This window comes from Phaseolus vulgaris, chromosome 6, assembly GCF_000499845.2.
Source record: "Phaseolus vulgaris cultivar G19833 chromosome 6, P. vulgaris v2.0, whole genome shotgun sequence".
Lineage (NCBI taxonomy): Eukaryota > Viridiplantae > Streptophyta > Magnoliopsida > Fabales > Fabaceae > Phaseolus > Phaseolus vulgaris.
Genome location: NC_023754.2, coordinates 28,706,515 through 28,723,235, shown reverse-complemented (window position 1 = coordinate 28,723,235; position 16,721 = coordinate 28,706,515). Strand labels below are relative to the sequence as shown.

Below are 16,721 nucleotides of genomic sequence, written 5' to 3'. Positions count from 1 at the left end.
AAGAAAATCTAATTGAGCTTTCTGATCATAATCAAGATTTTTTTATTTATTTATAGAATTCAAACCCCTAACTATATTGAAGAAATATTGACATAGTTTGACTAATAGAATGTGTCGAATTTAAAATTTGTGCTAAAAGAAGTATAAAATATAATCAGCTACTTTTAAAAAATATAAAAATGAATTTAGATATAACTTTTAAAAAATATTTTAGATATATTATAACAATTACATTTCAATTAAAAATATTATAACATTTAATGTTGATAATACAATTCAAATGAGTTAAATAAGTATAATATTAACATCTATTTGGTACTCTCTCTTTTTTTTATGCGGGTAACCATTTTGTTGGTTTTTAGTCTGTGTAGACTTTATGGACCGTTTCTTCCTACATCTCACCCATATAAAATGTAAATTTTTTATTTTTTTTTCATCCTCGTAGATTTTTATAATTTAAAATTAATTTTAAAAAATTATATATTTTATATTATATAATTTGAAAGTTAATCTCAAATTTTAAAATAATTTTTATATAATTTAAAATTAATTTTAAAAAATTATATATTTTATATTATATAATTTGAAAGTTAATCTCAAATTTTAAAATAATTTTTAGATTATGTAATTCAGAAACTAATCTCATATTTAAAAAAAATTCAGATTATATAATTTGTAAACTAATTACGTATAAGAAAAACTTTTTATTACATAATTCAAAAATTAATATTATATTAAAATAATATTAAAAAGAAATTTAAATTATATAATCCAAAATATTACCTAAATCGAGAGAAAAACAACGTATGGAGATGTGGAAGAAACGGTCGGCTTTAAGTTATACCAAAAATGGAGCGGGTTATATTTTTGGGTAAAATGTTGGTGTTTGTGACCCTTAGAAAAAAATATCTATTGTGATTTTTTAAGATCAATTTAATTTAAATGCAGGCGTTTTTATATTTGAAAGAAAATATTCAAAATTCTACCCTGTTTTGAAACTTAACCTTTAAGGAAGCAATAACGTGGAAAATCCAAGATTTTGTTCAGCGCAGTTGAGAAGAAACGCGTTTTGTCTCGCTTTCTGAACATAAATTCGTTTCTATTCCCATACACCCTTTTCCTTCTATAAATTCACAAATTCCCCAATTCTTCACCAATTTCCACCAAAACCTAAACCCCAAAACAATCTTCACACTTCCATCATGGCTGCCGAACCCCAACCCCAACAAATCGTATGTTCGGTCCATTTTTTTTCATCCTTATTATTATTTTTCTATTGTCCCTGTGTGATTGATCTTGTGCTCTGAATTTCCTTGAACTTCAGGGTTTGAATTTTGATTGAATTTCCTGAACGAGATGATTTCATTTCTATCAGTTGTTTATTTACGCTTTGATTTTTAATTGATTTTTTCAGAACGAGAGAGCTATACTCTTAGTGTCTTGTTTATTTTGTTTAGGGTTCGAACTCGATTGAATTTTCAGGACGACAGAGTATTCTACTCTCCATGCTTAGTTTGTCTATAGTTTAATTTGATTCAATTTTTAGGATGAGAATATTGTTTTAATTTTGTGTGTGTTGTTTGAATAGGTTTTGAATTTTATTGAATTTTAAAGATGAGAAGATTCCATTTTCTATGTGGTTTATTTAGGGTTTTGAATTTGATTGAATCTTGCAGGATGAGAGAAAAGAAGAGCAAGAACTCAAGTACCTTGAATTCGTGCAATTCGCAACTCTTCAGGCTCTCATGCGTTGCGCCATCCTCTACTCTTACGCCAAGGAACGCGCCGGTCCTCTGAAGCCCGGCGTTAACACAGTGGAGGACGCCGTGAAGACCGTGGTGGCTCCGGTGTACGACAGGTTCCATCTCGTCCCCGTCGAGCTCCTCAAATACGCCGATCGCAAGGTCGGCGAGTTGGACCGCCACGTTCCCTCCAACGTGAAGAAGGTCTCCTCCCAGGCCCGTTCCGTCGTCTCCGAAGTCCGCCGCGACGGCGTCTCCACCTTCGCCAAAACCGTTTACTCCAAGTACGAGCCCACGGCGGAGCAGTGCGCCGTGTCCGCGTGGCGGAAGCTGAACCAGCTTCCGCTCTTCCCTCAGGTGGCCAATGCCGTGTTGCCAAAGGCTGCTTACTGCACGGAGAAGTACAACGAGGTTATTGTTTCCTCTGCTGAGAAAGGTTATAGGGTTTCTGCTTATCTTCCTTTGGTGCCCACTGAAAAGATCGCCAAAGTCTTCAGTGGAAATTGATCTCGCTTTGTTCCTCTTTTTTTCCAATTTCTTTTCTTTTTTTGCTTTACATACAAAGTTGTTGCTATTGTTAGTCTCTGTGTTGGGTATTATTTGATAATGTGAATGATCTGTTCTGTGTTTCTTATATATATATAATACACAGTGATATTAAATAATTGTGGCAGTTTTGTTACTTTTATTATTCTCAAAGGTTCGATTGCCATTTTTGTTTGGTCTGAATATTAAGTTCATACAGAAGCTAGACAGGTTTTTTAGTTTCGGAATTGAAAAAAATTTGAAATAAGTTGGTAACTCTATTATAAACATATTTTTAGTCTTTAAAATGAAAAATAAAATCATTTTTGAAAATGAGATTGTGTCGGTCCTCTCATTGAACGATACTTTTTTAATTTTTGTAATGAAGCTTGATATTCTTGAACATTTAAAATTATTTTCAATGACTAAGTAGTAATTTTTCTCTGGCACATTTGAGAATCTTGAAAGGTATGTTAACAACAAATCAAACAGAGTTAACAATTAGAAAGGTCGTTTGCGTTTCGTTTCATTTGTTCTTAAAGTTATCCAACGACTGAGAACAACTCATGAATCAACAAAGAAACCACTATTCCTCTTCTAGCAGTCAACGAAAAAAAATCGAATGACAGCATTGGGCACTAATGACAGAAAGAGTAAACCAGAAACACATGCCCAATTGGAATAGCTATGTACTTCTTTCAACCAGATACAGCGAAAAACTTAAGTTATACGTGTTATCTTCCATTTCACTCCGCTACATTCAGTAACTAAGTTAATCCGTATTTTGAAAGGAGCGAGATAACACTAGAATGATAGAACAAGAATGCAGGAAAACATGCAGAATGAGCATGAGAGAGAAAAGGAAAATAAACTTAATTAATGCATGCAAAATATATCATAACAACGTAATGAGGGTGCAATCTTAATAAATGGAGTTGCAGAGAAAGAAAACAAAAAACAGAAATGGTTAAAAGACTTGTGTAAAACGATGGGAAGAAGATAAAATAGTTGTCTTCATAAATGACATGAGAGTGGGTCTCTATATTTAGTGTTCGCGAAAACTAGGACAATAAAATGTACAGATTAACTATTACAATAAAATGTACAGTAGGAATAGAAACTGATATTCCAATATTTTTCAACAAATATATAAGTTATTTAATCTGACATGTGGTGATTGTCAAAATATGATATTCGATCATAGACAATGAATGAAATATAGTGATCTTTTTTTTTTATTACTAGCTTAAGAACTCAGAAAAATGCATAAACCAGAAGGATGAATGTTTTGACAAACATTCCAATCAAAATCACTAAAGCTTGAGTTTTTTTGTTCTTTTTTTATCAGCACTAAAGCTTTTGAGTTCAAGTATAAAATCTCTAGAGTAAAAGAGTCATTAGGCACGAGCATTCTTGATGAACTTAAGTATACACGAGTGATATTATAACGATAAATGGTAAGAGTCACCAAAAATTGGCTGAGAAACTGGAGAACATAACTGATATCTGGTATAGAGAAGTCTTCCAATGAGTCTTCTATGAAAATAATGTCATATAAAAGTATTTGTTGCTAATAAACATTTTGTGTCTATCATGAGGTCGAGGCAGGCTTAGCAGCAAGCAGCAAACCATTAGTAAGAATGTCAATAACATTTTTTTCATACTTGATCAAGATTGGAAGTAATATTTTAAATCTTATAAAATGAAATTCTCTACAAGGATTATGTTGTCAACCTACACAAATAAAGCCTTAAATGAAGAAGGAGCATCTTTGGTGAAGAGAGAATGATCACCATTTGACTAAAACGAACCCACTATTTTTTAAAAATGATGAAAGCTTGGCAAATCAGCTTGTTTCAAGTAAAGTAATTCAATCAAACCACCTTAATTAAGACTTGAATAAGATTAAATCACACTCCCAGCAAGCCAGAATTTGAACTGTCGCATTAATTCCAAAAAATAAGGCACAAGTAGTGTGGTTGAGCAGCCCTTTTGAGATCCACTGCCATATTTTTGTTCTAATCCTATTAACCACTACCTCAGAATTAACCAATCAAACTTAGGACAACTACATACATTAATTTTTTTTATTTGTATTTATTGTCATACAATATGACTAAATAATTTACATTCAATTTTACTTCAATGAAAAAACTTAACAAACTTCAAATAATTTACAATTTATTTTTTTAATTTAAACTTAATTACAGATTTGGATAAAATATATTTTTATCCTTAAACAACGACTTGCAGAAGCAATTCAATTTTATTAAACAACTCCAAAGCTCCAGCGAAGCAATTCAATTTTTAAGCAACTCTTAAACATTCACCTTTGGAAATGCTCTTACAATAACATGATATCAGACTTCTTTTTAAAATACCTCAACAGAAAAAAAAAGAGACTGAAATTTAAATCAGTAGTCACAACTAAGCATAAAATATATTCACTACTACTACATGAAAAATCCTTTGCAACTGTGAATTTAATTTGTATTGCCATTACTTAAGTTATATTCTTTAAATATCTGCTGAAGCCTAAGTAACAAGAATCCAATCTATTCATCTAGAGAACAAGGAATACACGTATACAAGGCCAAAGAATACCTCGTCTGCAACAGCATATGGTAAAACAACAAAAGAAGTCAATTCAAACATTATGTTTGGATAGTTGCGCTAAATACATAATCAAGACAAGTGATCATTTAACTATTGCACATATATTCAATGAGGACAACAAACTCAACTCTATATTGACTAATTAATTATTACGAAACTAAAATCGTTGTTGTCCTTTACCCAATCATTTACTTAGTTATTCGATTTTAAAGAGACTATTTAAATTGTAAATAAATAAAATAACACTTTGTATTTTATGTTGTAAAGAGCAGAGAAATATTTGAAAGTAACATTGATTTCGCAATTGGCATGTCCCAGCAGTTTTTACAGCAACCTGCGAGGAGTGCAACTTCCTCTTCTCGAAGTGAACCTGCAAGCATTTCACTCCACCTCGTATTTCCATCAGCTTCTTTGAAATCCCGTGAAGAACCATTATCCTCACATTATACTACAAGCGAATACCAACAAAAAATTGTTACGGGAAGACAGATTCAATTTTGTCAATACGACTTTTCAATCAATGTTTTACACTTTCAGTTTGGCCCCTAACCGCATCACTTTAGTCCCTATCCATCTGTTATCAAAATTAGTCAAGGTCAATATCATGTTCGATAATGTGTCACGTGCGCGCTGCAATTAAGTTTAGAAATAACCTAATGAAAGGTCTAACTTGAAATACTATTCACACATTCAAGAACTATTTTGTAGTTGAGTTAAATTCGGGAACTAAGGTGAAAGAGCTTACCACTTTCGAGGACTTGGATGAACTCCAAGAATAAATCAATCGATCCTTGATTCAATTCTAGTAAAATGATCCCAGAATGAACCAACCCATTAAGATTCCACTGCAGAAGAAATGCAAAACTAAGTTTCAAAATTCATGCATTCCTGATTTTGATTATTTTCTTAGTTTCTTTGTTTTCGACGATGCCATCTTTCTCCATGCGGTCCAGAAGCTCATCCACTTCTTTACCACCTCGCACATAAGTCTTGATTAGGGTATGATATACTTGTCTATTCACTGGGATGGCATTTCTTAATAATCTGATGAAATCTTCTGCATCTTCAATACTGCTGTTATCAGCAATCCAACTTAATAGTTCTGCAACCACCTTTGCGTTCGGCTTCCATCCTTTATTTTCCACGTACATAGAGAGGGCAGTTTTAAAGCACCTCAATGCTTTCTCCGTCTCACCCTTGTGAAGATATCCACCTGCCACCATTGACCAACAGTTTGGGGTTGTGAGCTTTTCCTTATTTTGTAACTCTAGGAGGATGGTCTCGGCTTTCTCATACAAACTTTTTTGTGCATACCCAATGATTACAATACTAGGGATTCCAAAATCATAACAATTGCCAGAGGATTCCCATTCCATAAGTATTTTCTCAGCTTCATCGAACGCCCCAAGCTTTACAAGGGATTCTAACATGGTTGTGAAATCCCTGTTTATGCACCTCTTGCAAGCACTTTTCTCCAGATCCCATATTCTCATGACCTCATTCTTCAGTTCAAGTTGGGCATACAGAGAGATGAGATGATTGTGACCTTGGCCATCTTTGTTACCTAGCTTCTCCTCAGATTTCTTTAGGGCAGAAACTGCCTCTCTTCTAAACCCAGCTTTTATATAAAAATTGGCCACGATAGAGTAAGTGTTCCAGTCCATCACAATGTGTGGTTGAGTCTCCATTTCTTTCAACACTCTTTCCACTCCACCAAAATCAGACCTCACACCATAAGAATTTATACAGATCCTGTAGGTAAAATTGTCAGGCATGACCTCGTTCTTTTTCATCTCACTTAGCACATCAGGAACCTTCTCGTGCTGTCCAATCTTTGAGTACAGACACATAATGACATTGTAGGTTAGAGGAGACGAAGCAAACCCCAACTCCTTCATTTTCAGAAAATGAGACAGGGCCTTGTCAGCTTCACGCTGGCGAGCATAGCAATTCAAGAGAGCACCGTAGGTCTTATGGGTTTTGTCTACATTCCTCAAGGCATCAAAATAGCTTTCTGCAGCAGAGAATCCTTGAACATTGCCAATCAGATCCAAATGCACCGCATGTTCCGTTGGAGAGAATATGCACACACCATTCATGTACATCCACTCAGATACCTGCAGCCAGTCATTGACAACATAAATAACTTGAAGCGAACAACCAACCAGCCGATCCAAGCACGGTGCATTCACAATAAGTAAAATCAAATCAAACTTTGAAATTCGCAAACCGCACTTTAACAACAAAGCAGTTACGATTATAACAAGTAGGTTAAACATACAATGTGGTTCCTACATGTGTTGCAGATTTTCAATTTGGTCCATATGCGTGAAAACTAATCCTATGCATCTAAACATTGTCAGTTTGGTCCGTAAGTGTAGCACCAAACCAAATTAAAATGTGCAGTGTGGTTAGCAGTCAACATATGATATCAGAGATTATACTGGTAAAGTTTGTACTAATAGGAAGCAATAACATAAACATTAACGCATAACAACGAAATTGAGAATCCGTGTCTTTTAGGGGACTAATGCTTAAATTGAAAAGTATTTTATTTATAGAAATTTTCCATCAACGAGGATTCACAATTTTGAAAATAGACAACTTATTGAAGAGCACAAATTATGCTGATGATGACATTGTTCCATCTAATCTTAGTTCGTGTACTTTAAGAGGAGCATGAATGAGATAAAACCAGACCTGGAGGGCTTGGGAGAACCTACTGCGTTTGCGAAGGTCACGAATGATGCGTTGAAGTTCTGCGACTCGGACCTTGTTCCCCTTGTACACCCAATCGTCGAGTACCGGTACCACACTGGTGTTGGGATTTCCGAGGGGGCTGATTTTCGAGTACAGGTTCGGTTTATTTGTCCTGCTCGTGTAGTATGACCTGCTAGCGGCTGCGATTCTGCGAAGAATCATCTCTTCAATGGCTTTGCTATGGTTTCTCTCTTTCTTTCTCTTAGCGCAGTGTAACGATGGTGAATGAATGGAAACGCCACAAACACTGTGGTCGCCTCTGCCGCAGACGCCGGCCAAGGACCCAAGGTTTATTAATGGGCTTCTACTTTGGGCCAACCATCTTCTTACTTTACGCATTTGCTTCTGCACTCTCCTAATTACTGTCTACACCCTCAAAATTTTAAAATTATCATTATTATATATTTCAAATTCTGAAAATGTTAAGAATAAAATTTCTGGAATAAAACTTTTAAAATATATTTTTCAAAATAAAATTTCTAAAATATGAGTTATCTTTTATAATAAATTTTACAAAATATATGAGATGTTTTCTGCAATACTACATAAACATTTATTTTACCTTTTCTGAATTAATTAATCTAAAATGAAAAGAAGAAGACATAATGGTGGTAAATAACTGTAGTGGAGAGGCAGAGAGAGCGGATATTTTACTCCTCTTGCTACATTAACACTTGCTATTATCATGGAGGTGAAAGTATTAATTATGGAAGTGTAAGAAGCAAAAATATTAACTTACATACATTTCACTTCTACTTTTAAGACATTTTAGATTTGATGTTTCCCAAACTTATAATTATTATCTCAGTAGTAATTTATGAATTAGATAATTAAGAATGATTTTTTCAAAACTATGCATTGAAATAGATAATTTAAATATTTTAAGAGTATACAATATAAAATTATATTTCGAATAGTGTAATATAAAAAATTGAAGATTATATAATTTTAAATAAATTAATTATATAATTTAGAAATATATTACAAATTGAGTAACTCAAATGTAATAAATATTCTGATAATTTATAGTACAGTCTTGAATATTGTGGTGTCATGATATGATAACACACTTGGAAATCAAATTCCACAAACAAATGAGTCAAATGCTAAGTGACCTATCACATACTTAATGTTCCGTTTGGATTGGAGAGGGGATTTTTTTGGAAGGGGATGAAAGAGGATTAGTTTGAAAACGCATGCATCAGGATATTTGAATAAAACGCAACACCACAAAATCACCTCAAACTGTCCAAGGAATCCATCCAAATTCTGTTCATTGCAAGTCATGCTAATCATTGTTCTTAACCATGAAAATGAACTTAGATAACCAATTTACAAATTACGACTAGCAGCAACATTTTAAATATCAACCATTGGATACATTAAAAAAGTAATGAGTACCCCAAGGGCATGCAAAGTTCGATTGCTCCCCTGCACTGGCACGGGTCAAGTGCGATCTGCAGTTCCCTCTGAGAAAGACCACAAGAATGGACCAGACAAGTGCTTGCTACTGACACCTTGTTTACCTTGTCTCGTTGCCTTTGTTTTTGTTGAAATATACTGCTTTAGAAGCAACTTCCTAACATCTTCAACATCATCCAGTGAACAGTTTACATGTTTATATGGTTACCTTAAAATAATATATATTCATTTCAAAATTGTGACGACAAAAGACTAGTCAGGCATGCAGTGATGGTCCAAGACAAAGAAGGTGTTAAAGTTCACACGTACGCTAATAATTATTAGAACACATCATATAATCGAAAAACAAAGTTCCAAATGACATCATGAATAAACAGTGTATAGCACAATCAAGAATCCAATGAGAGGTTTTCAGGTTCTCGGACTCCTTGACTGGAGGCCTTTTTTAACTCCAGAGCTCTCTTGTAAGGTGGAGCAATTGGGGGTTGTACAGGATCCAAGCTTTGATATGTTCCCCCATCAACTTTAGGTAGTGGATATGAGCGATCAGAATCATACCCACTGAGGTCACCACAAGCTAGAAATGGGATATACACCTTATTAGGGCCTTCCAACCATCCACTACAACAATCTGCAAAGCCACATGCATTAATTACTCCAGACCAAAGCCATGAAAAATAAGTCTACTGATGATACAATGAAAACAGCAACGGATATTTCTCAGGGTCACGATTATTTTAGCATACATTATTCAGGATTCACTGTATGGGCTGAATTTATAGTTCATAATTAAATATAAGATTTACTATAAGGACGTAGATATACCTGTATCATCTACCCCCGAGGGACTTCCAACCTTCTCAAGAAGGCGATGCAGATCTTTTGGATCGAATCCTTCAGGAGGGGAATAGTTTTCACAGACTGCAAATGCCTCTGCAAAAGTGAAACACCTACAATTAGCTCAAATACTAGTCCAATAGATTTTCCCACTTAACATTTTTAACCATATTTTGGGCAATGTTAGTGTGGTAAAAACTAGCTTAAACACATATAACTACAAGGTGATACAGCTATGTTTTCAAAGTTCAATCCAAAAGGGGCTGCAGCTATTTTAAACTAGTATTTTCGAGGTTCATAATTTCATAGACATTTCTTACACGATAGAAAAGCTTCTGTTAAATCTAATTAATGTTTCGACTGTCTATTTCTATGTAACGTCATGACTGTAAACTCTTGAACAAGGCTACTTCTCATAATAAAAAGAAACGATAAAGAGGGGAAAAAGTATGCATACCAAAAATAGCAAGCATTGAGAAACTAAAAATCCTTACCTATGCTAGAATTACGGCTGCTTTTTGGTTTTGCAAATGTCACTACAGGGAAGAATAGCTTTAGCTGCAAGGCAGAGACGACACAGGTTGTCATGATGATTCTAGGGTTATAGAAAAAATTAAATTCCGAAAAACTATGTAACAAAATAAGAGCAAGTAACTTTCAGAGACAATGATACACCTTTGCCACTTTCCAATTGTTTCGTTATGAATATTTGGCAGAAAGTGGAACTGCAAAACAATTTCACAACTCAACTAAAATTTAGATTCAGTAATGAGTAGGGTCTAAATCCCAGCCAGACAAAGGGCATACTCACAGAGATAGAATCGATTCAAAAAATATTTTATATGTGTGCACTTCTTTTATTTATCAAGAATGTAACTTAATGGTGTTCCTTTTATTTCAAAGTACAATCATTTTGTAGAATTTTGGTGTAATTCGTTGAAAACACTCATTTCTCGTCACAAAAAAAATACACATTATATGATTTGATCTAACTGCCAAAGTCAGAAATATGTGGTATTTGAATTACTTCTATTGCCTTCAAAGGTTTGCAACCCTCATTCATTCTTAATCATTCCCAGAGAAGATCATGTATTATCAGTTCTCTATAGATGTTTCCAAAAGCTAACTGAAAGTTGGATGACTGCAAGGCATGGATGTAAAAACAAAATTGCACTAATGTCAACTACGCACAAGCACACAAGTCTTCAATTTCTAATATTTCATGATACGGGGACTTCAAATACCTGACAATATAGAAGGGATGTGTCCTTTCCTCTAAATATCTTTGCAATAAACTTCCCTCCTTCCTTAAGTACATGAGTAACAATTGTCAACCCCTGCAAGAATACCAATAAGCATCAATCTGCAACAAAAACCCAACAAGAGGCAAATAAAACCATGCAACTCTTTGCAAATCAATTAATCCTGGTTTCACAATAGGGCAAAGAGAAATAGATGGAGCAATCACTGATTTTATATACCCTTCAAATTTATTTTCTCATCTCCAATTTGCAATAGTGATAACGTGAACATGTACTATCCAGCTGGAAAAACAATAAAAGGCACAAACAACAAGAAAGGGGCAGAAATTAAATACTTACTGCAAGTATGAGTTGGGATTGTACAAACTCATCCATGTCATGAAGCCCAGTAACTGCAAAAGCCAAAGCTTGCTTTCTTAAACTACAAACAAATTAAGAGATTTTATACCAATGTATTACAATTGAAATGGAATAACAAACAAGAGACAAAATAATTCTGGTTGGGTCCTTGATTGAGGCTATAAACCAAAATGTCACACTGTATGTAGCTTTTCATAAAAATTGTTTTCATGTCAAATTGCACTACTTCAAACATAAATATTTTCTATGAAGAAATTAATTAGTTAAATTGAGCATTTTCTTTACCATCAGGAGCACCATCACACACAACCAGGTCAGCCTTGCAGCCATCGAAATGTCTAATGACCTGAATAAATCAAGAGAAAGAAGAGGAGCTCACAAACTTAATTCCAATGGTCATCCAAATAATTTAATTGGTGGGAAAAAACAGCCTCGAATAAACCAGTTTATTATAATGTTTCAACAAATTGTAGACTGCAGCAGAAAGGATTGCTATGAACATCAAGAGACATACTTGTGCATTTGAATTCATGGATACAAATTAAGCTGATTTTGTAAAGCTGGACCTTTAATCTCCTTATTATCACACTATGCATTCCTATCATTCTCTCTAAAACATGTACCATGTGCAAATCACAGTGTAACTAGCTAAAGAATGAAAAAGAAAGAAAATGTTAATTTTGCTGGTAACATAGTATGTTTCCTTATTTTTGTTGGTAATGTTTTGTTGAGTGAATTGGGTTTATTCCGATTTTGAGGAAATTTGCCCAACCCAATGACAGTGGATACATGTCCTTTACACACAACAAACACTGTCATAATGTCTAGCTGTTATTTTACATGAGTGAAAAATATGATTTATAGCATGGTTCAGCACTACAAACAAAAAATGCTGTGCTTTTCTTTTCCTCTATTCCATTTTCATGCTTTTCTCATTGTTATGGTTTGGGCAGTGTTCCTTTAACAGAAAGCAACACATATAGTTGAAATTCAAATGATAGAGGAACAAATATAATAAATGAAACTCGTAATACATACACATGTTTCATTTATGTAAAATATTAAAAATTTAGAAGGAAATATTTTTAAAAGGAAACTATGCAATTTCTTGAGGAAATTTAAGGGGGCAACAAACTGAAAGAGACAGGTATATTTTCTATCTCTACCAAGATATGTATACTCAACTAACATGCATTCAAGATAAAATAAAATTGTCCATGAAAAAAATTATTTTAATACTGTTATACATACCACTTCAGCTGTTCGAGCATTAGTTATATCACCCTGCACCTGAATGACACCTTCAATTGGAGCCATTGGTTGCAAATCAATAGCTACAATAAGAGGAAGATTTTCACCCCTGCATACATGATGCAGCAAGAAATTGATGATATTGATAAAGACGGAGCAAGAATATAAGTGATTCAATAGGACCCATTCTTCTATAAAAGAAAGAATTTATTTAAGACAGAAAATTATGAATTTGGAGGATAGAGAAAAATAAACAGGAAATCAATTATTAGAGTTATCAATCCATTAACATATCTGTAAGGGAAACTCCCTTGAATATTCAAAGGTTTAAACCATCAAGAAGCCAAATGCTTAATTTATCCCATGTCAGCTGTTGATCCAACAAAACCTACTTAAAATATGAGTCATACTCCAACCAAGTGCCCCAAATTGTAGCATACGTTGTTACCAAAACTTTAGCTTCTTTACATCAACTAAAACAATTTAAGCTTACCATAGAATGATGATAAGAAAACCTAGGGGTCCACACTACATTCACCAAAAATGCCAAGCAATGAATTCTTAAAGAAATAGAATTAAAACAATGTAAGAACAGATGATATACTAATAAGAGTTTGCACTCACATAACACACATCAGGGCATTAGCTTTTCTTCATTGATGTCTTTCTTCTTTTTTTCTCTGTCCTAGTTCATGTTTCATTTTAACATTAGGAAGATCTATAACCCTCCAAACTCTTTGCAATTTTCTTCCTTAGTCTTGATGAAAGTCTTATTTTATAATAACAATAACAACAATATATTTATCAGTTGTACATAATGACTAACAAAAAAGGAAACATTAAGTTTGATCGAGCTTAATTTCAATCCTAAGTCTTGACATGAATGTACAGGTGAGAAACAATGAAGAAAAGCTACTGCCCTGATGTGTGTTATACTGTTATGTGAGTGCAAACAGTATAGAATTTTCAAAGAAAGCCAACTTACTTTGAATCAGGCGCAAGCTTGGCTGGGAGATATAGTTTACGACTCAAAACCTGCACATAAGAACTTAAGTACTGTGATGGCTATCAAAAATGATCACTGAATGCATGGACTAGACTGTTTTCCCACCGTGTGAATGCATGCTTGTTTGTTAAGAGTTCATATGACATGACAAGTAAAATTTCATCACAAGTACCTGACTCCAGCTACCCGGGGCAGCGCATAAATCTACAACACGCTTCACTCCTGCAGAAAATAAAAAATTAATCTCGATGCAGAGAGCAAGGGTAATTTGTTGACGCTTTTTCTATTAAATATTCATGACAGAGGAAAACAGTGTCTCAGCGGAAAAAGTATTCAATAAACCCAAACAGTCAAGTACAGGCTTTCGTGGACAAAGGCAGACACCCCACCTTCAAAAATGTCGAATTCCTCATCTATCTGAAGGAGTTTAAAGGCACTTCGAGCACGCCAACCTTCCTCTTTTGCTTTCCGGTAATAGATATCCTGAAAACCAATTTAGCCAAACATGAATGCACCCCAAGAAAGAACACTCTGTAAGATAAAAAGCGCACACACACCCTCTTATCCCTTGAAGCTCTCCCCATGCTCTATCGTTCACTTGCCCTGCCACAAATTACGCAAAAGAAATCCCTGACACCAACAGTTGTCAAAATAAATTAGAACAATACACCTGAAAATAAAAACAAGAAATTTAAAAATAATAAAATAAAAGCTTTTTTCCCATTCTTTTAGCCATTTCTTCAAACATCTGTTGGACATACATAAAATCTTCCTTACACATTTACATAACTTAAAAGCCCCTAAATTTTTAACCCCCAGGCTAAATTACAACTTCCATGGACCTAGAATGTTACAAAACTCTACCCAGCCCCAGAATTTTACAATCCCAATATTGAAAAGAAAACCATGCACCTTTTAACTTGAAAAATCCAACTATCACCTCTCTTACAATTCAACACACTCACTAGCTACCTAGGTTATGTTATATACTAAATGATATATGCCCGTAGCCGAAATGGTTTCGCAACAGTAACCGGGTCAACCCGTGTTCACACCTATAAAGGCTCAGAATCTGAGTCAAATAGCAATTCGCGCTCAACAGCAACTCCTCACAAACCCTAACCACCAATTGTTGAACCTTTAGTATCACAACCAAATGCTCTCACAGCCTTTCTCCCACAACCACTCCCAGAATTTGAACCGCCACATTAATTCCAAAAGACCAAGAGCACAAATTATGCTGATGATGACATTGTTCCATCTAATCTTAGTTCGTGTACTTGAAGAGAAGCATGAATGAGATAAAACCAGACCTGGAGGGCTTGGGAGAACCTACTGCGTTTGCGAAGGTCACAAATGATGCGTTGAAGTTCTGCGACTCGGACCTCGTTTCCCTTGTACACCCAATCGTCGAGTACCGGTACCACACTGGTGTTGGGATTTCCGAAGGGGCTGATTTCAATGGCTTCGCTAGGGTTTCTCCCTTTCTTTCTCTTCTCCGCAGTGTAACGATGGTGAATGAACGGAAACGACACAAACACGGTGATCGCCTCTGCCGCAGACGCGGGCCAAGAACCCCAAGATTTATTAATGGGCTTCTACTTTGGGCCAACCGTCTTTTAACTTTTGGCATTTGCTCCTGCACCCACCTAATTACTGTCTACATCCTCCTAATTTTTAAAATGATCATTGTTGTATATTTCAAATTCAATGATGACTTCCAAATTACTTATTCTGAAATATGGAATAAAATTATTAGATTCGGAATAAAATTTTCAAAATATATGAGATATTTTTTATAATAAAATTTTCAAAATAAATTTTACAAAATATATGAGATGTTTTCTCCAACATTACATAAATATTCTTTTTTCCACAAAGGCCCTTGACAACAATACGATGAAGTGGTAACATAACAGAAAAGGAGAAGACATAATGGTGGTAAATATTCTGATAATTCATAGCAGAGTCTTGAATATAATAAAGAACATTTTGATCATTTCTTATACTAGGAGAGTTTAGGATGAGGGAGAAAATTCCTCTTTTTATTGAGGGAGAATGTGAAAAAATTAGTTAAACTTCCTATATCATTTTTCATATGTTTATATTCATTTATTTATCTTTCTTTGTCTACTATTAAATCAATTAAATTACATAACTTCACAATATTTATCTTCATTTTTCATTTATTTTTATTTTACCAAACAAGTATTAATCCTTCTGGCAATACTTTTAACCCTGCCTACTTTTTAGGGCAATTTAATGTTGTCCACAAATTTCACTTGTACCAATAACCTTGAGATTTTTAACTTGACAATAAAGTTTTTTTTTTATATCTATAACCATCTTATTATTAGTGAATACTTTTCATTGCTTATGTCAATATCTAATTTAGAGTTTCTCATTCTCCTAACGATGTTTCTTTCATTTATGAAGCTTAAACTTGAAATTTGGTTTTAAAAAATCAAGTTTAGTACCACTCGAATCAACAACTTATAGATACTTACAAAAACTAAGACTGCTTGCATCACAACATTAAAAGACACAAACCTTAAAAATACCACGCAGACCTAATTGTTCTAACTTGAAAATTTGGTTGAGTTATTAAGCGGAAGAAATTTTTGAATTCAGTAACACTCAGTGCAAAAAAAAAAATAGAAGCCTAGGGGATTTGTGTAATACAACAAACCACCAAGGAAACACAAAATTATTAAGGTCACTGCATATGTTTAGTTCAGACATGTGATCTCCTAGTTCTCTTTTATAGTTAAATTTATAATATATAATTCCTCAGATGGTTTTAAAAAATTTGTGGTGTGTATTAAGACAGTACAGCCAAAAATTGATCCCTGACAGAATGATTGCATCCAACAAAGTCATAAAGTATGAGTTATGTTATGACCTAGGAAATAAAAGTGCAGTGAGGCCATAATGGAGTAA

General features: G+C 34.1%; 3 protein-coding genes across 6 annotated transcripts; 1 reads left to right on the top strand and 2 right to left on the bottom strand.

Annotated features, from left to right (window-relative positions):
• Positions 1-816: 816 nt before the first annotated feature.
• On the top strand, positions 817-2,407 carry LOC137832597 (stress-related protein). Its single transcript, XM_068640838.1, has 2 exons — positions 817-1,232; positions 1,677-2,407. Exons 1-2 carry the CDS (start codon positions 1,203-1,205, stop codon positions 2,247-2,249), a joined length of 603 nt encoding a protein of 200 aa, XP_068496939.1. The 5' UTR covers positions 817-1,202; the 3' UTR covers positions 2,250-2,407.
• A 2,400-nt stretch (positions 2,408-4,807) lies between these two features.
• Positions 4,808-8,003, bottom strand: LOC137832594 (pentatricopeptide repeat-containing protein At4g21705, mitochondrial). 2 transcript variants are annotated; one of them, XM_068640829.1, is made up of 3 exons: positions 7,584-8,003; positions 5,629-7,000; positions 4,808-5,457 (listed from the first exon to the last, which is right to left on the bottom strand). In XM_068640829.1, exons 1-2 carry the CDS (start codon positions 7,980-7,982, stop codon positions 5,762-5,764), a joined length of 1,638 nt encoding a protein of 545 aa, XP_068496930.1. In that variant the 5' UTR covers positions 7,983-8,003; the 3' UTR covers positions 4,808-5,457; positions 5,629-5,761. The 2 variants fall into 2 exon arrangements, with proteins under 2 accessions (XP_068496930.1, XP_068496931.1); XM_068640830.1 differs by having other exon boundaries at positions 4,808-5,331; positions 7,584-7,923.
• A 1,266-nt stretch (positions 8,004-9,269) lies between these two features.
• Positions 9,270-15,370, bottom strand: LOC137832593 (uncharacterized). 3 transcript variants are annotated; one of them, XM_068640826.1, is made up of 12 exons: positions 15,095-15,370; positions 14,339-14,411; positions 14,171-14,264; positions 13,954-14,003; positions 13,761-13,810; positions 12,776-12,884; positions 11,810-11,870; positions 11,504-11,556; positions 11,147-11,239; positions 10,397-10,460; positions 9,891-9,998; positions 9,270-9,696 (listed from the first exon to the last, which is right to left on the bottom strand). In XM_068640826.1, the coding sequence occupies exons 2-12, from the start codon at positions 14,363-14,365 to the stop codon at positions 9,455-9,457; spliced, it is 951 nt and encodes a 316-aa protein (XP_068496927.1). In that variant the 5' UTR covers positions 14,366-14,411; positions 15,095-15,370; the 3' UTR covers positions 9,270-9,454. The 3 variants fall into 3 exon arrangements, with proteins under 3 accessions (XP_068496927.1, XP_068496928.1, XP_068496929.1); XM_068640827.1 differs by having other exon boundaries at positions 15,118-15,335; XM_068640828.1 differs by lacking the exon at positions 15,095-15,370 and adding an exon at positions 14,694-14,731.
• Between the last annotated feature and the right edge of the window lie 1,351 nt (positions 15,371-16,721).